This window comes from Chaetodon auriga, chromosome 14 (assembly GCF_051107435.1).
Source record: "Chaetodon auriga isolate fChaAug3 chromosome 14, fChaAug3.hap1, whole genome shotgun sequence".
Lineage (NCBI taxonomy): Eukaryota > Metazoa > Chordata > Actinopteri > Chaetodontiformes > Chaetodontidae > Chaetodon > Chaetodon auriga.
This window is the reverse complement of record NC_135087.1, coordinates 5,561,348-5,583,780: the sequence shown is the minus strand read 5'-3', so window position 1 is coordinate 5,583,780 and position 22,433 is coordinate 5,561,348. Positions and strand designations below refer to the sequence as shown.

General features: G+C 44.5%; 1 protein-coding gene across 1 annotated transcript; it reads left to right on the top strand.

The window, feature by feature from the left end:
* Positions 1-930: 930 nt before the first annotated feature.
* crip2 (cysteine-rich protein 2) lies at positions 931-22,334 on the top strand. The gene is made up of 8 exons (XM_076748043.1): positions 931-1,089; positions 13,431-13,525; positions 17,629-17,686; positions 18,422-18,553; positions 19,432-19,500; positions 19,615-19,709; positions 20,563-20,620; positions 20,886-22,334. Exons 1-8 carry the CDS (start codon positions 1,047-1,049, stop codon positions 20,951-20,953), a joined length of 618 nt encoding a protein of 205 aa, XP_076604158.1. The 5' UTR covers positions 931-1,046; the 3' UTR covers positions 20,954-22,334.
* Positions 22,335-22,433: the final 99 nt, after the last annotated feature.

Genomic DNA, 22,433 nt, shown 5'->3' with positions numbered 1-22,433 from the left:
CAGTAGGCCTTACTTGACATGAAGCCAGCAGTCTTCTTAAGGGAAAGCCGATCCTCCGGAGCCACGTTTCAGCTTCTTCCTTTGCCTAACAAATTCCTACAAGTCACTCACTCTGAAAGAGGGCATTGTGATTCAACTTAGCACTACTCCTACTCCTCTTGTGGAAAAGGGGAAAAAGGAAGTGGGAGTGCATGTGCCCCAGTGGACTGCCCTGCCACTTGGCCAAAAGCTTTCCCGCCTGGCCTGGTGTGGCAATGACAGACCACAGGCTTGCCCATAGAGAAAGAAATGCTGCCTTAAAGTGCTGCTTGTAAAACGTGTAACATGAAATATGAAGATTCTAAAGGCCAGCATATACTTGAGACAAACTAAGTCGTGCGACAACATGTCATCCAGTGTCTTACAGTGTTTACATCTTTTCCAAATGCCAACAGTTGGACAATACACAAATGCACATTATATAGATTTTTTTTTTTTTTAGCTCCAATTGGTGCGTGACGTTGTATTGTCAAGGTGTTTGGGGTGGTAGTTTCACTCTGATCAGTGATCTCGCAAGCATTTAATCTGAGGCATACTGACACTTTAATTGTAACTAATTTGAAAGTCGTTTAGCCATGGATATGACCTAGCATCCATATTGAAATAACAACAAAAGAGATCCTGTTTTTTTTTTTTTTTATGGCACAAACCTATGAACAATGATACAGAAAATGGAAATGCAGTTTGTTTTGTTAATCACTAAAGAGGGTAATCTGAAAAACTGAATTTAGGTTAATTTTAGCGATTCAATGAAAATGTAAGTGTTTCTAACTAGCTTTTTATCTCGACGATCCGTCAAGTCGGACATTTCCCACAGCACGTGAAGGAGGCACGGCGCGGGGCGGGGCTATGCAAATGAGCAGCCGTTGACTGAATAGATGCTCCCAGCGTCTGTGAGAGGAGCGGGACACTTGCTGTGGAGAGAAGAGCTAGAAGACGGAGAGAAAGTGAACGCCGCTGCGGTCAAACACAACACATCACTTTCACTCGAACCACAGCGTCGCAACATGGCTTCAAAGTGCCCCAAGTGTGACAAGACGGTGTATTTCGGTAAGTGATGGTCCTACCTTTTGAAATTACTTTTGGGTCATGATGGTGATCCCGCTCGGTAGCCAAGCGGTACCTCTGACAGGGAATTGATCTGTTTGGGACAACTTGTTCCACAGCGTTTGTAATGTTTTGTAGTTCCTTATTATACAAATTACATGAGCAGTGACCCTATTCGGGTGGAAAGCACTTAGTTTCCATTCATTGAAAACATACACGTTTGACATAACTAGAGTTCAGCTATGTTGAGTTAGAGAATTTACATTAGCTAAAAATGCCTAGTTTTCAAACGGAGTTCTGAATGTATGACATTGCTGCACTTTCAGCTACTTATCTGTCAATATTTACAGCGCACAGTAGGACATTGAAAGTGTTTTTGTGAGGTGTGTTTGACAGCAGCCTAATGTTGGATCCATAAAGTTCAATTCTGCTGTAGGCTTTTTGTTGAGGAGTGAGAAAAATGTAAGCCCTTTCTACATTTCCTGAAGGAATTTCTCACATAAATAAAGTTCACAGCACTCCTTAGATTAGGCAGTTTTTAGGGGAATCAGTTGCCGGCAATGTAAATGATTCACAGAGACAAACTATGGGAACACAAAAAGCTGCAGACGCAAAATGGTCAATGTAAACAAAAGACATAAGAGCAAATGTTTCACAAATTCTTACTTTCTGAAACATGTGAAGATCTTTGAGCATACGTGAGAGAAAGCAGGCTCTGTCTGCATGAAATTCACAGACCTGGATAAATGATTTAGCGTGTTTTGATACAGATCTGTGCCATTTTGAATTTGTTGTGTTTGGTAAACATCCAAGCGTGGCAGTTGGCTTTGCAGGGCTGCTGACAGAAGCCCTTGCCAAGAGTGCAAAAAAAATGCCATATGCTGAGATTGCCCACTCACACAGGAGCACAGCAACATCATGCTGCGTCAGTGGGATGAAAACCTGTAAACATGCATCTTTTGCATCCTTCAAAACAAAACACTCATTTGGGTAAAGAGCTTCGAGTCACCCGTAGCCAGTGCGAGGATGATGCCATCTCATATTGAATATAACAGATGTTTACAGTGAACGAAGTGCACACAGACAAGAGCAAAGCGGAGGATTAAAGGAGCTCAGGTCGCGAAGATAAACAAAAATTGACATTGCTGCTTTGAGTCTGAAGATTACACATGATATGCACCCTGCTCGGTTTATTTTTAGGGAACATGCTGCTGACCCGTTGGACCCTGAGTAATCCTGTGTTTATGTTTGGCCGCATGTTGGGAACAAAAAAATTTGCTCTTCTGTGCTGATCTTTTCTACACTTCACAGCACACATTGGGGCTGTCACAGGGGTCAAAATCAATTATGTGAGTGGATGGAAGTCCTCTTACGTAACAGGAGTGGCAGCAAACCTCACTGCTCATCCCATGGGTCCCGAGAGTCACTGTGGCTTGGAATAATATCCACGCAAAGATTTATCCTCCTCAAATACAAATTTTCTGCACGTCTGAGTGTTCATTTGTGTCGCAGCCTTAATTTGCTGCAGCGAGTGAGTCACAGCTCCTCTGTGATGTATGTTGTTTTTTTTTATGTAACATACATAGATCCATCCTGGCGGAGTTATTTTTGGTTGGGGTGTGTCGTAATGGGCGGCGAGCGCCTCGGGCTGAGTCGACTGTAAGGATGATGAACGGCTGCAAGGAACCAGCATGGGTGGAATCAGCTGCGCACGTCAAACCCAGGGAGGATGGAGAAAGTGAGGGGAGGTGTTAATGGTGAAATTAAAGTTTCAGCCTTTGCTTGACGACGCATGGGAGAGGTCAGCGTGGGAGGAAAGTTCGGCCTGCCTGCGGCCTGAAGCATTAACATGATGTCAGTGATGGATTTCAGATACTGTAGAATGAGCTCAGCAGCTCCACCTACATACATCCTCCTCTCAGCCACTTGGCTCTCCAGAGACGTGAGAAATCCTGTGCTGAGGTGAATTTTCAGGTCTGCAGAACAGTTAAAGTGGGTGTAAAGTGGAAAAAAGCCTGCTTATGATCTACAGAAAGACATGTGTTATTGATAGAGAAAATTGTCTATTTCCCGCCCCCCCCCCCCTCTTCTTTTTTCCTCTTGTGGTGGTTTTCTGGTGTGCCATATAGAACCGTGATTGGCCCACCCTGCAGTTACCCACCTGGTCCTCCAGCTGGTCTTGCCCAGTATTGGATTTAGCAGGCAAAGGCATTCAACACTTGCCCCTCGTGCTCTTTACTCCTGCAGAAGCACGTCATTTAACACGGTGGTGGTGAGCCACAGTCTGGGAGTGAAGTTTCTTTTGGGTTTCGGGGAAGTGTATTTTATTATTTTCCATTCGTTGCGTTAATGGACAGCTGTTGTACGCCATCGCCACTAAAAGCAAATGTTGACTGTTGCTGCCGTTCTCTTCGCTTGTGAAGTTCCTACAAGGCGCTTTTTGCTGGTGTTAAAAGAATGTGAGAGTCGTACGTTTTAATCGTAGGGTTCGCTGATCTCAAAATCCCAGCGTCCACATTGTGGCCTCACATCTGTTAGTTCCTGTGGTTCAGAGATGCTTGGAATACACCGGGGACTATTTGCTCACATGTGACCAGGCCCAGTGGAAATACAATGTTAGCGTGCAGTAGAGTCCATTCAGGACACAGCACAGCATGGCTCACTAAGTCCCCCAGCTCCAGACCCAAATTCAACTCTTGTGCCTGACACATGGGTGCAATGCATCTTTGTGCAGCTAAGTGAATAAATGAGAACTTAATGGGAGCTAACAGGGCTTTGCTGTGAGTTTCTCTCTCTCTTTCATTCACTCACCACTTCCTTCTTCAATCACTTGCTCCTGCCTCAGGCCCAGAATTCCTCTCCCCCTGATTTAGCTACAAGGACCGGGGGGAAATGGGGTGAGATGGCTCGCCTTTATTTAAACGGAGACTCTCAAAGTGCCTCATGCATTATAATGAGAAGCGACATCTCTATTCACACAAAGCTCTTTCTGTCTCTGTGCACGTTTGTCCTTCCCAGCGAGGCAGAATACCTTCGTCCTCTCAGCCTGACGATACGTTTCCCACACACCTCTTTTTATCCCGCTTTTACCCCAAACATCCACACAATACCCGTATTTTCCTCCCCTCTCTTCTGTCAACGCTAGAGTACCCTGTTTTCCACTTGGCTGCCCAGTGGGCTGTGTGAATGTGCCCTGTCAGTTATGTAACATCATTTCTTGAGTCGTTGCCTCCTGCTCGTTGCCATTGCATAACCCGCCAGCTACTGTGCGCCACTCAATGAGGGTCCTTTTTCTCTGCCTTTTTGAGGCACAAATATGATCCCCTAATGGAGATGGCATTAAGCGTGGTGCTGAAAGTCAGGCTGCCCCCTCCACCCCTCCCGCAGCACAGGTGAAACCTTTCCACCTTGCAGCACAACGACCTGTTACATAACAGGTTGTTTAGGAACAGCGCTGGTTGTCTGTAGTTCATTCATGACTCACTTAAAAGTTATTATCCTAAAGATTTTCGTATATCAGATCTCATTTTTGATGTTATTTATGCATTTTATCATTAATTAACAGCCACTGTGTTTGCGTTCGGTGTTTCCTCTGTATGCAGCGAGCTTGACACCCTTCCAATAAAAGATGGAGACTGGCCTGAAAAGTTTTTATTGGAGCATAATCTTACTTTGCAGTTATGCATCTTCTGCCATGCTTGAGATTTTTTACTGGAGGATCAGAGAGTAGATGTTGATGATGATTCACCCAGCATACAAATTTAAGCAAATACACTTTCTTGCAAGCCAAAAATGTAAGATTTGCACTTACCCTCTGGCTTCATGACTCCATACACAGAGACGAGAGGAAAAAGGAGAAGGAAAGACTGGAGAGCGATGAGGCCAGTCAGAGTCTGAGTTGGACCTCGTTGCTTGTAAACTTACAGCTCTACCATCAGTAAACTGTGGCAAAAATGACATTTTTTAGGTGAACACTTTCAAAGGGAACCTCTCCACTTGACATGTAGACATGGACAGTTTTATCACGCCACTTTACAAGACTCAGATGATTTCACTCAAAGCGGTCCAAGCACATCTCCATTTTATGCCTCTGTCATATGATGCCTACCCCTCAAGGCCTAATTATCCAGTTACCAAAGGCTAGAACTGAAGGTGCCATGCAAGTGATACAGTCCTGCTCCCTCGTTTGAAGACATGGTCCACTACTCTAAAAGCAAGTCATGCAGACTAGATCTTTTTGAAGTCCCTGTAGCTGGGACACAGTGTCCTGACCGGTCAGGGATGAGGTGCAGTGTGGGGCAAGCAGTCCCAGGAGTTCAGGGAGGGCAAACAAGTCACCAGTACAGGGAGCTGTGGAGCAGCGGTTTGCCCGCGGCTCCTCGGACCAGCGCAGACAGGATGCAAGTTAACTGCGGCCCATTTACGTCAGCTGGCAGGATTCACGAGGTCGGCCTGTTTTATTCACAGAGGGAGGGGGGAGAAAGCCTGGGGAGGAAACCTCGCCTTGGCTGAGGCGACGGACGACCTCCAGAGCCAAGTTTTGCCACAGGGTTGCATCAGCCACAGGGAGAGACGGATCCGAATGCGTGGTTCTTCAGCATCGGTCTCCACCCGGCGCAGTCAGAGAGCTGCAGGCACACGCTGACCCTGAACCAATCAATCCTCATGTTTAACACACCGCCGCCGGGGTCAGCTCACTCTCAGCTCACGACGGTCTTTTAAAACTCTTTTTGGGTTTTCGACTCTCAGTCAGACGAACCAAAGGATTTCATTGAGGTCACTGTGAGCGTATTGGACATTTCATAGACAAAACAATTCCCTGACAAATGGAGAAGATAAGCAGCAGATGAATTGATGATAGGAAATAAACAAAACAATACCATTATAGGAGGACAACTTGTGCTCTGTGAAGCATTTTTCTTTATTTCATGGCATTTCATTGAGTAAGCAGTGGATGAATTAAGCAAAAGAACAAAAGCTAGTAGAGGCGCTCCCCAAATCATCAACATTAATCATTTCAATCTCAGAATCAAGCAAAATAAACATTAACAAACATTGTAGAAAATGAGCACAGGTTGTCCCCACATGCTGAAAACTGCTTCAAAGTCATTTCCTGCGGTGCGGCTGAATGCCCCCGCGTGCCCGCCTCAATGGCGATTGTCTCGAAGTTAAGTAAAAGGTCACAAGTCCTTGAGGGTGTTTGTACTCCAGAGAAGAGAATAGTAAGAGGATGCAGAGAGGGAAACACAGGCTGCTTGTTTTTTCCTCTCGGACATTTCTCTTGAGATATGAGGCTGTTTATATATATACATAAACTAAATGTAGCTCCCATGTTCAGGTCCTGCTTTGCCTCTCGGGCCTCCAGTCAGGTGTATGGTGTTTATTAGGACGTGCAGTCATCACACTGCTGTGACAACGGCCAAAAAACAGAAAAACACCCGCGTGGCCTCAGCTGTCACGGATAGATGCAGCGATGAGGAAGAGGATGGAGACAGAGGGCATGTGTGTGTGTGTTTTTGGTTTGTGAGTGTGTTTTGGATGGGTTTATTGTAGGAAGAGCTGAACAGATGGGTCCATGTTACCAGAGGGTGCGACAGAGCAGAATCCAGCCAGCCGTGATGTAGAGATATTTACAATAACATGGGTTACATCATGAACATTACGAAGCGTCTTGTTAAGAAGCCCGTGATTTGATGTCGGTTTAAAATGAGTTGACATCAGCCTCATTACATTTTTATGTAACAACGAGGTCTTTGATGATTTGTCTTTACCCTCGTGCTGTGTTGCGTCTATCTGCACTTCTGTTAAAGCAAACAAACAAACGTCAGCCGTTACAGTACTCGCTGATCTTACCTCCTCCTGCAGGACGCCGAGCAGCGGACGCAGCGTTGTCCTCCTTGTCAGACGAATTAGATTTTCCCCCCCGTTGCGCTGTGATCAAATTATTAGAGAGCACCAACATGAGATTCCACAGCCCAACCCCCTGGCGGACATTCCTGCCACGTTGCATGCTGGGAGTTCAGCTGTGTAAATGTTGTTCAGCACTTGTACTCGGGTTGTTTATCTGTTGTGACTTTGTGGGCTTTAAGTAAGAGAGAGGGAGGATGGATTTCCTCCTCTCTCGGGGTGAATCCCAGTCCATCGTCAGGTCTGGTGTTTGGGCACAGCTGCCCTGTCACTGTCGACAATTAAGCCACCGTAATTAAGTCGTTTGGAGAAAATGGGCCGCTAACGATTTCCCTCTGAAGACTCCTTGTTAAAGTTCTGCTGCCTAATGTTTTGTCCAATTACAGTGCGTTTGTAGACCATTTGCTGCAGTCCGGCTCCCATGCCGCTGCTCGTCCAGACTGTGTGTATGCCAAGCATAATTAGTTTTGCTCTTAATATGATCTGATGTAAGTGAATCACGCAACAGAACAAACAAATTCAATCAAATTAGAACCTGCTTGAAGCTGTCTGATGTACCTCAGCCTTGGCAAGCTGAGCGGATACTTTCACCCGCTGGAATATCACGAGTCATTCCTTTTCAATGATTCTGAATCTATTTGATGCTTAATTGCTGTTTTTATCCTTTGCATTCGATGTCTTATGACTCCAGTTTCCCTGGAATAAAGTTAGGCCCAATTAAAGATTTCTGTTCATTGAAGACCTTGACTGCCCCTATCTAATGCTTTTTAACTGCCGCTTGATATTTCACGGATAATATGTCATTAGAACAGTAGAAAAAATGTCATTTTTCAGAATAAAATGTGATGGAAAACTGTTTTCCCATCAGAAATGCTCTTTTACTGATGATCAAAGTATGCCTGTATGTTTGCATGTAACTATGACATCCATTATAGCTGAACCCAGTGCTGTGTAAAGTGTGAATATGTCTGACCTTATTAAATCGGAAAGCACGAGCTGTTCACAGTTTCAATGCTTTTTCCATTTAATGAGGTAAAAGTAAATCACTTACTCACGCTTTGAGTTTTGAGTGGTAAAAAGTGCTGTGTTTATATGAGATGTCGCCTCTTACTTTCATGCCAGTGGTAGCGCTCATGCTGTCGTAATGCCACTTTCACCTGGCATCAAGTCTTTTTATTTTTTTGCACTTGAGCCTGTTTGGTAATTTCCTGGCTCGAAATCAACTCAACTGTGCAGAGGTGGGTGCAGTGCACAGTTTCATCTCGACATGAAATTGCTGTTTCTTCACATCTCATCACAAACACAGGCTCTAAGAGCGGTTTTTGTGGCTTACAATGACTGCCGTGCACACGCAGGCCTCTTCACAATGACAAAAACACTTTAACGTATGTTCAGTATCATCGGGGAGACCAGGCACTTGTAAACACTGAGGCGAAATCAGTGAGAAGAGGAGTCAGCAGCAGGCTGAGTGATTTAAAGCATATTGACAATGCAATCAGAGAAGCCGACCGCACACTGAAGAGCTTAGACGAGGAATTTACAAATGAAGTTAAGCAGCTTACAGCCGTGCAGGTATCATATGGTTTTGGTGATGACCTCTGACTGGCACTGTTTCCGTTTTTTCCCTCATCCTCTCACCTGGAGCTCAGTGTTCCTGCAGCAACGTCGTCTGTCGGCCAGCACTTAATATGAATAATGAGCGTTTATTTTTATTTCACGTTTTTTTTTGAGAGACACTACATGATTTCAATAATCATCCCACAAATCCAGAAGGCTGTCTGGACCTCTGCAGCAAGCAAATCTGAATCATCCAACACAGGCCCAGAGATTTTACCATAAATTACGTTGAACACTTTATATTTGGAACACGTCCCAAGCAGCAGCCACCACAACTTAAACCACTACAGCTGTGTTAAGCTGTAGTGACTAATAGCTTTTATATACTTATTCCAAAAAAAAAAAAAAAAAAAAACTTGGACCATTTAAATCTCTTCAACTGACTCTTCAACAGTCGCCTCTGGCGCTTCAGCTCAAATTTCATTTGTTTCATCATTTACAGTTCAACTGCCTTCATCTCTTTCTATCTGAACACCAGCACTACCTGCATTTATTACGCTTCAGCTAACAGTTGAACTGCTTCTATGGTTAAGACATCTACTGATATTTTCATCGTACTCTTAAACTGACACTTTAACTGTTACCAGTGTCATTCTCTTAGTTCAGTGGCTTTCATAGCTTTGACATGCATATAGCGACATTTCAACAGCTTCTGTATCTCACTCTAAAACTGACAGTGCAGCTTCCTGCAGTCCGTCCATGAGATTCAGAAAGGATTGGCAATTCTTCAGCAGCTCCTTTTTTGATGCATTGTTCTATTTATTGAAAGCGGATTGCTTGAACAGGGTTTCCCTCTAGAAACTGAGATTGTGACGCATTTTGTCTCGTCATCGGTTTAGTTTCTAGATCACATCTTCAGCAGCGGTCGCGTTCGTTGAATATCCGTTTGTGGAAAAGGTGCCTCGAATGTTCTGTATTGTAATGATCAGGCCCTTTTTGGTCATTTCATGTGTTCTCATGCTCTGATCTTTAGCCTACGTGGATGTCCTTCATAGCCTAGAGCCGTAAGGATAACATGGCTGGTGAGAGCCACTTCTCATAACAAAAAGGCAGGTGGCACTCTGGTTGTTGACAGTCTCGTCTCCTCTTCTCTTTTTGTGATGTCTATTGCATTTAGATCTGGCAGTCACGCCTTGACCAATTATATTCTGTAACGTATATCTGATTATTGTACTGGGTTGGTCAAACCCAACATGATAAATGTGAACTTTTGTATGACAACTGGGCTCATTCTGGCTGAGATCCTCAGGGAACTCTGACTTTTTGAGACCAGCGCTGCATTACTTTATATGTGACCTCAATAAATACTTTGACTGTGAACTGAAGATTGCTTCAGACTGTTCTTGGGCTTCCAACAAAGAACCGGGCTAACAGTATTATAATGTTTTTATCACGTCAGAGGAGGTGGTCTTTGTGTCAGGTGAGGTGGCTCAGAGAAAACCCTGGAATTACTTAATTAGAGAGATCCTCTCGTAGGTTTACAGCAAAAACAGACACAAATGTCAGGTGAGATGTACTGCAAGTGCTTTCCCACAACAGCCTCACTGTTTACATTCAGTCACAGGGGAATCCTTCGCTGTGGGAGGGGAAATTGCAGGCTGTCGTGAGAGAATTGGCTGAAAGGATTTGACACATCCTCATCAATGTTGACAATGTGTATGTGAATATCCGGAGAGACTTCCTCGTCAACAGGAGCTTGTTTGTTTACACATGTGGGTGCTTTTACCCTCAGGTTGTTGAGGTAGAGCAGGACTTGGTGGCATCTCAGTCGCCTGATTTGTGCCCACACGTTTACTATTTTGGGAGACGAAGAAGTGCCTGAATCAGTCGCTTGGCGCAGTCGTTACGTAATTTTTATTCCTCAGTTTGTTTCATTTATTGAAATCATTTCAGCTCCGCTTGCAGTTGAAATGTCAACCTAAATGCATATTTTCTGGCTTTATTTCAGTGGTTGGTACTTTATGAAAGATAAGAAGGATAGAGGCTCGCTTGGAGCGGGGGGTGTAAACATCTGGGCCAGAAGCAGATCCCCTCCACCTCCCCCACTCTATAACTCCCACAACACATAATACAGACAGACAGGCTCACCCCTCTTACAATAACAACTGCCCTTTAAAACAGGGAGCTGTTAAACAGTGGACTTTGTTACTACTCAGACAGACTCACATACAGGGGAATGAGGACGTACCGGCAAGGCTCTGACGTCTGTTTCCATTCATGTGCTGACTTTTCACATCTGTCTGGAAGTGAGTCTGTGGTCAGTCACTGACATAGACACACACTGAATACGCAGCACTGAGGACACACTGTAACACTGGAGAGGTGTCAGGAGGTATGTGAGTATCCTCAGATTTAGGATGAGATAAATCACACATCCTCATCCTCTGAAGAGACGGGTTAAGCCCCTCCTGGCTCCATTTTGGCCCCTGTTTAAACACTGTAAGGTGTTTGTGACGATTCTCTAATTTAAAAGCAACTAGCAAAGGTCTTTTACTGACGAAGTGTGCTTACACTTTGACACTGTAAACAGGTTAAAAATGTTATTTCTTCACGTGGTGAAATATTTATGAGAACTGAAACACTGAAAGTATTTGCAGCGTCTGTTGAAGCGAAGGAGCCAAAAGCAGTTTGAACGTAATTTTTCTCGAGGTTCAAGCCCTGTAGGCGGGTGAAATGTCAGTAGATGTCCCACCTGTGAAAGCAGTTGAACTATCAGTTTATGAGCAAGTACTAAAAGCAGTCAGTCTGTTGAAAGCGGTTGAAATATCCCATGAACTGTACTGTACTTTTTCATTCTAAAGTAGACTTTTGGAAACGCTGCTGACCCCGTTTTAGTATGAAAATGCTTGAATTGTGTTGGTGGAAACAGAGAGTTTTGCAAACGATGCAGACGCCCATGTTGGCATCCTGATTGGGTCTCATCAGTCATGACATGCCCTTCCCTGATAGATCATGTGACCATTTTCTGGAAGAAATCAAATGACCTTAGTCTGTATATACATCTATGAGCCCTGAAAACCAACATTTAATTCAACACAGCTAATGAATTACAGCCGTTGCTGACCTTGTTGCCTATGCCAGCAGCTGCTCTGCAGTTAAATTCTGCATTTCTGCAATCACGCAGCTTCTGCCCACATGTGCAGGAGGCAAGCATTTGCATGCCCGGTGCATGTGAATAGTCATGTGAAATGTGTTTTCACGCATGTTAGTCCGGACGGAGATTATTTCTGATACGGCGCTAAAACGCTCATCTGGACGGGGATGGTTTGAGTTTTAAAATGAAAATATGTTGGTGTGGATGTCGCTTTAGCTTTGACTGCACTGCAGGAAGTTGATTTGTCAGTTTGCATTGAACACTGAAAGCAGTTGAAGTGAAGAGCAAGCGCTGAAAGCAAGTGAACTGCCAGCTTACGACTAAGATCTGGAAGCCGTTGAAATGTCAGTATATGTAAGTCAGAGCTGTGAAAGCCATTGAAGTGTCATTGTAACGGAGAAAAACGCTGCTAAAAGCTGAAGTGTCAGCTGGTGTGTGAGCAGTGGTGTTGGGCTAGACTGTCAAACGCTGCTGATCCCATTCACACGTTTCCCTTTTAACTCTGGTGGTTGTGTCTGGAGGTTTTTTGGCCGTCCTCTGATTTAAGAGCAGATTATTGATTTAAATAGTGATTTATTGTCAGCTTTTGCTCTGAATAACATTGTCCTTAATACTGATTTAACATTTCCGGTAGTTTGCTAGCTCCATGTCAGCATTCCTCTGCTCTGAAGTGTTGATGGGAGGTCTCCCCCTCCCTCACCCCATCCCCATCTATTCTCCAAGGCCTTGTTGTTGGCCATTTGTCTAAATGTCGTAACTGACTACTGGCATTTTCACATGATACCTGTGAATTTTGGCACTTTTTGCACTCTGTGCTGTTCAAAAACTGACTCAAATCTCTGATGTCTGATTTACTTCCTGACATGAGGCTCATACAGGAATTTGACAGCACTTTTACAGGTTATGGTGCATATAGGAAAGCAGCTAGAGAGAGGAAGTGCAGGAGGAAGCAATCGTCTGTATGTCTGCATACATGCTGTGTGTGTGTGCATATGTTTGTGTGTGTGTGTTTGACTGAGGGTATGTAGGAAATAGCCTTCAGTATCCGGCTATTTGTGCCCTGCCTTGATAAGAGAAGGTGTTTCCTCTGGTGCCTGGACGGCTCCTTGGGGCCCATTGTGTGGAAGCAGCAGGGATTTATTATTGGAAATGGTATAATTAGGGTCTCTTGCATGTCTGGGGGGGCGGTGGGTCTGGGAGAAAGGAGAAAAAAGGGACGGAAATGGGGTTGAAGGGCCGTCTGCAGCAGGATGGATATACTGTAAACTGGGGGAGGGGTGTGTGTGTGTGTGTGTGTGTGTTTGGAAGGGTAACACAAAGGATCTGGGTTGGACATGGGCACCCCCCGCTGCTCCAGCTGGACTGGGACTCACGCCACTGTCTGTCTATCCCGCAGTGACATCATCACTGCATCCTGTGTGGTACACAGGCATTCCCAGTATCCTCCACCCCCAAGCACTCAGTTGGCGCGATGACAGGATTTCCCCCAGGGCACATCAGCCCAGATATACAGTACAAGCTCATCGTTATTCTGGAGAGTGAAGCAATGAGGGACGTCATTCCTCCCTGTGACGAGTGATTGAACAGCACGTTATAGCCAGTACAAAGCCCGACACAATCGATGGAGAAAACAGAGGCTGTTGTTCGCAGTAATGTATGTAAATGCTGCTTTATGTGAATGTTTGCGCTCACCCCCGTCCTTCTGTCTTTTGTCTTTTATGTGCAGCTGAAAAGGTGTCATCACTGGGGAAGGACTGGCACAAGTTGTGTCTCAAGTGTGACCGCTGCAACAAGCTCCTGAACGCCGGAGGCCACGCCGAGGTCAGTAAGACACCACCAGTAACAGAACAGTGCTGCTCCCTCACTGCTGACATGACATGCATCTGATAAAAACTGCGAAATTTTTAAAAACAGTCAGAAATGTGTTTGTAGTGCTGCAACTAACAGTGAAGGAAAGCAACTTAGTACATCTACCAGAGTACTGTTCAGTTGCAGTAATATTGATGACTACACATACATGTTAAACTACAGAGGAGTCTATAAACGATGGTAAATATCAGCTCCACTTTGACAGTTAAATCAAGACTTCTGGGTTAAAGGCACTTCAGCAGGGGCTTAAGCACAAACTTTCTGGCTGACGGTCAGTCTGCCTATTAAACTGTGAAACTGTGACCCTCAATATATGGGTTTTAACTCTGCAACTGGGTCACTGTGGACTCTTTGTAGCCTGTATAGCTGTGTGCATGCAGCAGGTCACTAAACATGGCCCGGGGTAGGAGTTCACTTCCCGCTGTGGCCACTCATGCCAACATTACATGCACTCAGTGGTGCTGTGAAGCACTGTGGCTAAAAATGTCCACCAAATGGCTCCTCTGAATTGGCTTCATGGGCTTTTCTCTGTTAATGCGAGTTCTATTTTTGGCGGTCATGTTGGTTTTCTTTCTAAAATGTCAGAACAGTAGTGTTGATCGCTCGGGGTCAAAGGCCATCAAACTCCCTGCCGTTGTTTATGTGCAGTTCATTGACTGTTGTTGTGAAATCTAACAAAAGGAAGCCCCTGCCGCCTGGTCATGTATTGACTTATTGACAGGTTGCCCCAACGGTGGATCCTCAATGAAAAATGCTCGCCATGCTTTTGCTCTTAGGAAACCACTAAAATAGTTTTTATTGAAAATCTATTTACTTGTTTAATGTGCACCAATGCACTATGCTAAATATTTGGTTCTGGACACTCATTCACATGCAGGGACAGTTTGTGAACCGCCACAGCTGGTGAGCTAACCGCTAACACAACAGCTAACACAGCAGCTGATCCGAGCCTCTTCCTATTAAAACTGAATGGTGCAACTCAGCTACTAGCCGAAGCAACGGCAGCAAAAGTCAGCACAATTGAGATGGTTTGCTATTGATTAACGGTGGTAATTAATGTGTCAGACTTCACCCCTGCAAGCAAATCCACGGATGAAGTTTCATCGTCTTACAAGCTGGTTTGACTGGGCCTTTAGGCTGGAAGAGGGTCTTTAAAATGTTTTTCAGTGGGTAGAGATACGAAGTTCTTTCCTTTGATTTCACAGGACTTGTGCGTTTTGTGCAGGAAATTGCTGCGTGCATTCTTTTTTCCTGCCTCGTTGTGTGTCTGGTTGCATCTGTCAGAACGAGTCGTCGTCGTGGAACTTTTAACCCCTGAGCCTTACAGCATGAATTGCCTTTTTCCTGTCTCTATTACATAATCACACTGCAGTATCGCGTCTCAACGCAGAGTGAGCTGCTCCCTATCTGGCACCTTCGCCCTGGGGGTTTTCTTATCATGCCCTTTTTCTTTTTCCTTTCACGACCCAGCCAACAATTCAATTCTCACCCTCTCGCTCTCTCTGCATGTGGGTGAATATCACACACACACACTCACACACACACGTCTCTGAGTCTCCTGCTCCTTTCTCGATTCAAAAGGATGTGATCTCAGCGGCTTTTGTACACAAAGGCAATTTTCCCTGCAGACCTCAAAGGATGCTGCTCTGCTGTTTAATCTCTGCATGATTACAGTAATGTAGTCACACAATCTCTCTGAGGCCGGCGCTCTCTCGGCCCCTCCATCCACCTCTCCCCCTCCATCCTCTCTGTCTGTGGACAGCATCCAAATCCTGCCCCGGGCTGCAGCGCTGTGCCATGAGCTGGACTTTAGTAGGCGAAAACTCAATACTTGATCCTCGTCATGGAAACAGTGAGGCCGAGAGACGTTTTATTTATATACATACATGCATACACGCCTCAACACAGGCCTGATATGCAGGAGGTTCTGACCCTCGGAGCAGTGCTGCCTGCCCCTTCAAAAGGAGTCGGGGGCAGGATGAAGCCCACCGTGGTCTGTTGTCTGTGGGCCAAAGAAATTAGCATCCAGACGGCGATAATGTTGTCTTATAATAACATCCAGCCACCACTAGGTGGAGACACTGTGTGCCAGGATGGGGGAGTACATGCACTGTGTGTGCTCTATTCGTCTCATTTTATTTAATATTTTCTTCTGACACTAGCGTGGTGAGGAGGAGGGACAGATAAATTTTGCCAAAAAAGCAAATAAAAAGTGCATTTTGTATTTCAGTGGAGCCACAGTGAAAACAAGAACTGCGAATAGCTAATGCAGAATGACTTTACACAGTGCAGACCTGTCAAAAATCTAATAATTATAGGTGGAAGAAACATGGCTCAGGTAGAGTTCACTCACTGTCTCCATGGCAACATCACAGTTTCTTGTTTTTATCAGTCAAAGCTTAATGGGAACCAAAAAAAAATCCTCATAAATGGGAATTAAAATTTCTACTCACTGAGCAAACTCCCTCCACTGTGACATGATGAGATCCTTCTGTGTGCCATGCATTTTCACACCTACATTACCCATAATGCAACTCGACCGCCGGTAGCTTGGTGAGAGATTCGGGTGTGTTAAGCTAGCCGTGGCTAATGTAGCCTCGAGCTGCTAGACTCAAGCAGAGTTGAGGAGCTTCAGAGGTCTGCTAACCTCACGCTGATCTAACTCCTCACCCCTTGATTTTTCTCAGTTTGAAACTTTTCATCTTCAGGCGCGACCAACGCTGACTCAAGTGACATCACTGGAGGCAACTAATCAGATTTCATGCAGCGCCCTCTGGAGTCACAAAAGGCTTTATACAGTACTCCTTAAGACCTGTAAGCAGACGTGATACAGTCTGAGAAGGGAAAACATCTTAGGTGGAACTGCCCAGGCTAATGCTGTAGCCTGTGACGGGGGGTCACGTGTAAACAGTGCTTTTGTTTTAAGGGGTTGCAAGCCAAAAAGGTTGGGAACCACTGTCCTAGAACAAGAACAAGAACAGCACCACAGTTAAAGCTTTTGTGCGCAGAGCTTAAGGAGATGATGAGGGAGGGAGCAGGCCAGGAAAGGACAGAAAGAGGTCTAGATGGAGAAGGAGAAGGCAGATTTCAGTGTCAGGATGTGGGAAGTTAACTGTTGGGAAGAGAGTGGGCTGTGCAGCGATGGATAATCCATTTTTAGGGTCCCGCTGCCTGTTGACGTCTCACAGTCAGAACCGCAGCGCTAACTGTACGGCTGACTGTTAGCAGACAAGCCGATTGACTTGACAATGAAGCCCTGTGTGTCCTGTCCTGAGAAAGTCATCAGAGCTTAGTCACAGCTTGGCATTGGTGCCCAAACCCTCACGGATCTCATAAATGTCAAACAGGAAGTGTGAAAGGAGTGCGAGGCTGCTTTAACAGTAGCTGATCCTGTCACGGGTGATGCATTATTAAAGGTGAGAGGACAGTCCTTTTTCTGGCCGCACCGTCTTCTGAGGACAAGGAGCTCATGTGGCCAAAGAAGAAGGGATTGTGGGTAGTGTGTGTCCCCTTTCCCGTCCACCCGGCGCCTGGCGTCTTGCCCGTGGCATTCATTCGGTTCTTTTCATCTATGGGCATCGGGCTCTGGACCAGTGGCCACCCTGGCCCTCAGCCCTGATCCCCTACCCAAGCTGATCACATGCTCCTGCAGTGACCGCCACATTCCCAGCATGCATCAGCAGCAGGCCATCTATGTCTTAGACTGGCTGCTCTGGCCCTCAGGTGGCAGACATAGGATGCACTGAAGTGTGGCGCTGAATTCATCAACAAAGTCTTATTTCTGGGACACAGCCGGTGTCATTATTATGTGTTGACATGGAAAAAAAAGGCTCATCTCCGTTTTTGGACACAATCTCTCCATCTCCTCTTCCACCCACGAAAAAAGATCAAAACCAAAATAAATGATGTCAGAGAAACGCGTGAAAAATGGGACTTCACCCCACATGTCATGGTTGCATTTCCCCATTTGCATCATCACCTTACTTTTAATCCTTCCATGCCCGTTGAGTCGGTTGCTCTTATCTGTGTGTCATAGTGTTTTTCTGTCTCAACAGCACGATGGAAGGCCTTACTGCCACAAGCCGTGCTATGCTGCCCTCTTTGGACCAAAAGGTAAAGTACACATTTTATTCAACAAGGACTACTTTACATTCAGAGAGTATTTAATTACCTGTTTATGCATTTTACCCAAACTTTGTCTGTACTCTCTTCCTGCATCATGACTGGACTTGTTGAATTTTCTTTTCTGGTGTCTGAGAGTTGTCTTAATTTGTTTATATTGTTTGCAAAAGCAGTTTAATCACAATGAGACTTCTACCTGGTTAAATACAGGAAAATGCATTTACAGTATGGAGGCCTAAAAATGACTTTTTCATCAATCAATAGAAAAGTAAATACTTCAACAAAATCCTGAAATGAATACATAAATGGATCAATATTTTCATTATTAAATGAAAGAGTGAACATCAATAAAAGCTCAAATGCATACATCAATAAATGAAATGCATACATTAATGTCTTGAATTAATATCTACATTTTGTTTGACCAAATCTACCCGTATTTATTTATGTATTTATACATTCATTGATTGGTAAACCTGCTACTGATGGTAGCTTGCTGCCAGATCTTTATTTTGTTGTCATTAGAATATTCATTCATATATTAAGTTCAGCATTTATTATGTATTTATTGGTTTATTTACCCAATAAATCGTTTTTAGTCCTCCGTAGTATTGGAGGTTTCAGACTGTGCAGATATCAGCCGAGTCATTTATAATATTTCAGAGCAGATTTCGATGCTGTATGTCAGATTTTTTTTTTATACCTCCTCTCTTGTACCTTGGTCAGGTGTGAACATTGGTGGAGCCGGCTCTTACGTGTACGATACTCCAGCCAACAACAACCCGTCTCCCACTAGTGTGGATTCAGCCCCTAAAGCTGAGGAGAAGCGAGTGTTTGCACCCAAGGCACCATCAAAAGGTAACTGAGAAGCATGTGTTCAGACTGGATGTTCTGTAAGTTGTGGGTTTGAGTGGAGAAAACGGCTCCTCTTTAGAGGTGTTTGTCCTCAAGATGTCTGTGTTTTCAAGAAGCTGTCGTCCAAAAGGAAAGCTGCTGCTGACTCAATGATAAGAACATCGATACAGAAGTCTTTTGGGACTTTGGGAGGATTTTCTCAGACGTGTTAAATCGGGTGTGTGTTCTGGGAAATCCCTGTCAGCAGGAACAAAAGGGTGTTTTTGGTCCATTTATCTTCGCTGTGCAGTTTTCAGTTTTCCACCCACCCACTGTGGAGGCCAGAAAACTCAACAGTGATTTAGGATGATTTTTGTCGCTTTCTGGGTCCAAATCCTTTAAATGTGCGGGTGCTTCAATTTGGAACAGCTTATCAGATGACGTGGGATCTTCTGAATGTTTTAGGTTTGAAAAACTGGTTTAAAAAAAGTTTCATTTAATCAATCAGGAGATGGGTTTTGAGTGTGATGTGTGACAGAATAAAACTAAACCAGTGTCTTTGCCTCTTGGCTCCACCTGCAGGCCCCAGCTCAGCACTACATGCACTCTCAACATCCCATGATTGGCTGTTATAAGAGGGAGTGAATGAAGTGTTTTAGCCTGGCAACCTGAATACCTAAATTGGCAAAATTAGCCTCATTACTCAATAATTCCCTCTTGAAACATATAAAAGCTGTTTAGTACTTGGCTCAATATTATTTTTATACCCCTACATTATTAGTACATTGGATTTTACACCCAAGTGGAAAGATTATTGGTTGCTCATTGAGCCCTTTCCCTTGCCGTACCTCTTCAGTTTTTCCAGCTTCCAGTATTGTAATGTGTCTGTAATGTGTCGGCAGCTGGCAGCATCACCACTTTTTCCGGAGAGGCCAACTTGTGTCCCCGCTGCAACAAGAAGGTGTACTTTGGTGAGTAATTCCACCCTTGTAGGAAACAGGGCGAGGGGAAAAAGGTGTGAACCTGCAAAGTGGTTGCCATGGTGTCTCACAGGTATGTGTGTGTGTGTGTGCGTGTCATAACAGCTGAGAAGGTGACATCACTGGGTAAGGACTGGCATCGACCCTGCCTGCGCTGTGAGAGGTGCAGCAAGACTCTGGCTCCTGGCAGCCACGCAGAGGTGAGAACAAGAAGGTGGAAATAATGAAGAGAAGATGGGAGGAACGTGAAGGGTAGAACGACCAGGAGGACGCAGAAACTCAACTTTATTCATGTAGCACCTTTCACACAACCACGCAACCGACATGTTTTAGCTTTTACACCAGAATTTACATGCATGTTTTTTAAATGGCTCGTAGACGAGTTGGCCTTTCTGTTTTCACATTTGATGTCACGAACACGCCAGAAAACAGGGTACAACAGAAAGCAGCATTGAGGGCAGTGACGACATTATGGTGCTTACTTTTTTTTATAACCTTTGTGAGGTGATGGTGAGGAGATGGAAAAGGCGTGTTGATAATTCACTCTGATATCAGGGAACATGTAAGCAGCGACGTCCAAAACTTTGTGTCATCGTCGCCCCAGTAAAGGGCTGAAAATGAGCGTGTCCACGCCGGTGTCACATTTCCATCACTGATAAATTCTTGTGATCGCTGCAGAGTTATTTGACCCCCCTGAAGACAAAAGACAGGTGTTGGTGGGTTTTTTGTCCAGTGTGAAAGAGGCTGCTCTACCCCCTGCATGCACGTACATATGGTGGACAAAAAAATATGAACACCTCACTCTCAATATAATGTATTCCAGTGCAACACCATCTCAGTCATGAACATGAAAATTAAATTAAAAAGGACACAAAAAGAAAGAAGAATTAAAAGTAAAATATAAAAAAATAAATCAGGAAAATGCAAAAAAATGGGTTTTTATCCTCATTAAGACCATAAGGCCTTTTTATCTTTGTACGTTGACAGAGCAGCATGCCGTGACTTAAGTGACGCTTTTATTGTGTTGATGTTTGTATTCTTTTCACATTACAGCACGACGGCCAGCCTTACTGCCACAAACCATGCTATGCTGTCCTCTTCGGGCCCAAAGGTAACCGCTAGGGGGTGCTGTCAACCCACCAATTATCAGCTACACTTGAAACAGAATGTCGTATGTCTGAGCACTTGATCCCTGCTGCACACTGCACACAGTGAGCGTTACTCAAGAGTCATTTCACCATAACTTTGTGTGCGACGCAGCAGACTCTCGAGCCTGTACAGGAAACATGTTGCAACCTCTCCTGCTCACGCTGTACCTTCTCCTGCCCTCTCTGTTAACCCCTGACAACCCGCTGCTGTCCCTGTGGTTTTTCCAGGCGTGAACACTGGTGGTGTGGGCAGCTACATCTATGACAAGGAGCCCAGTGCAGTGACCCAGCCTTGAACCTTTGCCCCCTCCGCCTCATCCCTCTTCTCTACACACCACTGACCATCAACCACAGTATTATCTGAAGCCTTTTTCTCTTCCCCACCTGTGCACTCGCACCTGAGACAACCAGCCTTCTGCTCCACATTCCCTTCTCCTTTATTCTGACCCGCTCCTGGCAGATTTAGCACCATGAGGAATGAAATTGCGTAGACGTGTGTTGTATGTTGTTGCTCCAGGAGAGCCCCCGAACCACATCCAGCATTCCCACATCATTGCTATAGGTTATTACACACCACTCAAATGATTTCAGACAAATATTTTGCCATGTTTACATATTTATATAGGTATGTGAACACATTAAATGTCACAAAAAAGTATGAAGGTCTTATATTTCCATTTTTGTACCCTGAAAACTGTGATTTGAGGATGTCTGTTTTGAGGTGAAGAATGTTTAAGAAGAAAAAAAAACCAGGATGGAACGTGATTCTCAGGTGTGGAACGGTGCATTGTGGGTAGAGGTGCAGCGCGTTGATTGTGACGTGGTGACAGCCAGAGGAATTTCGCCTTGGCGGCTGCTGCGCGCACAGGTGGTGCTCAGGAGCACGTTGCCAATAAATCCGGATTTTACAAAATGCCATATTTAGAGTTTGGCTGCCTGACAACATTCCTGATGTGAAAAAAGTTAGACTCTGTTTTTAAAAAAGTCCGAACATATTGTAAAAAGGTGGGAAAGAGGCGACTGTTCGCATCACATCCACGAGGCTGTATTGAGTCAACGTGAATTTATTTTAGTTTTGAGCATATGTAATAACCTTTTTTATGTAAAAATCAGGATAATAAGATGCGACGGTCTCATAAATAACACAAATGTCTGAAACCAGCTGTTATACATAATGCTTTTTTTAACGTGAGGCAGAATGTGGTGAAGTTTTGGGAAGGGAGGGGGCTGTGATTTGCCAGGGGAGAATCATGTATTTATTGCTTTAATTCAAGGCCTTTAAATTTCGTCATTGTACTACTTCACTGTATGGGACCGATTATGAAGGAGCTGAAACAAGGCAACAGAAATCAAGATTTTTAATGTTATTTTCAGACAAATAACCCTGCTGTTATTCTCCGAGAGGTGATGCTGTTTGAAGTATTACATTGTTTGCCATTAGCAGAAACAGTAGCTTAGCTTGTAGAAACAGACGAGACACTGCAGACAAGTCATTCTCTAAGAATGTGCATCCTAGTATTATTGTATGACTTTTACTGTGTTTGTTTATGACCTGTTGTACAGCGTAGGGCTCCATAGACACTGCAGGGCTCACCGTTTGTAGAACTGAACGCTGCACTTCAGCCCTGCTGCATTTTGTCTTTTTAATTCCCTCGAATAAATATTTCAACAACTCTTCATCCGTGTTACTGCAGTTATTGTTTGACAGATTTTAAGACTCTTCTGTTCGTGGATTGTAAATAAACAAACACTACATGCTGTGTGACTTTGTGGCTT

Coding starts and splice junctions, on each gene's coding strand:
- crip2 (XM_076748043.1), top strand. CDS start 1,047: ATGGCTTCAAAGTGCCCCAAGTGTGACAAGACGGTGTATTTCG. Junction 17,687..18,421: donor TGCCCTCTTTGGACCAAAAG/GTAAAGTACACA, acceptor TACCTTGGTCAG/GTGTGAACATTGGTGGAGCC. Junction 19,501..19,614: donor CAACAAGAAGGTGTACTTTG/GTGAGTAATTCC, acceptor GTGTCATAACAG/CTGAGAAGGTGACATCACTG.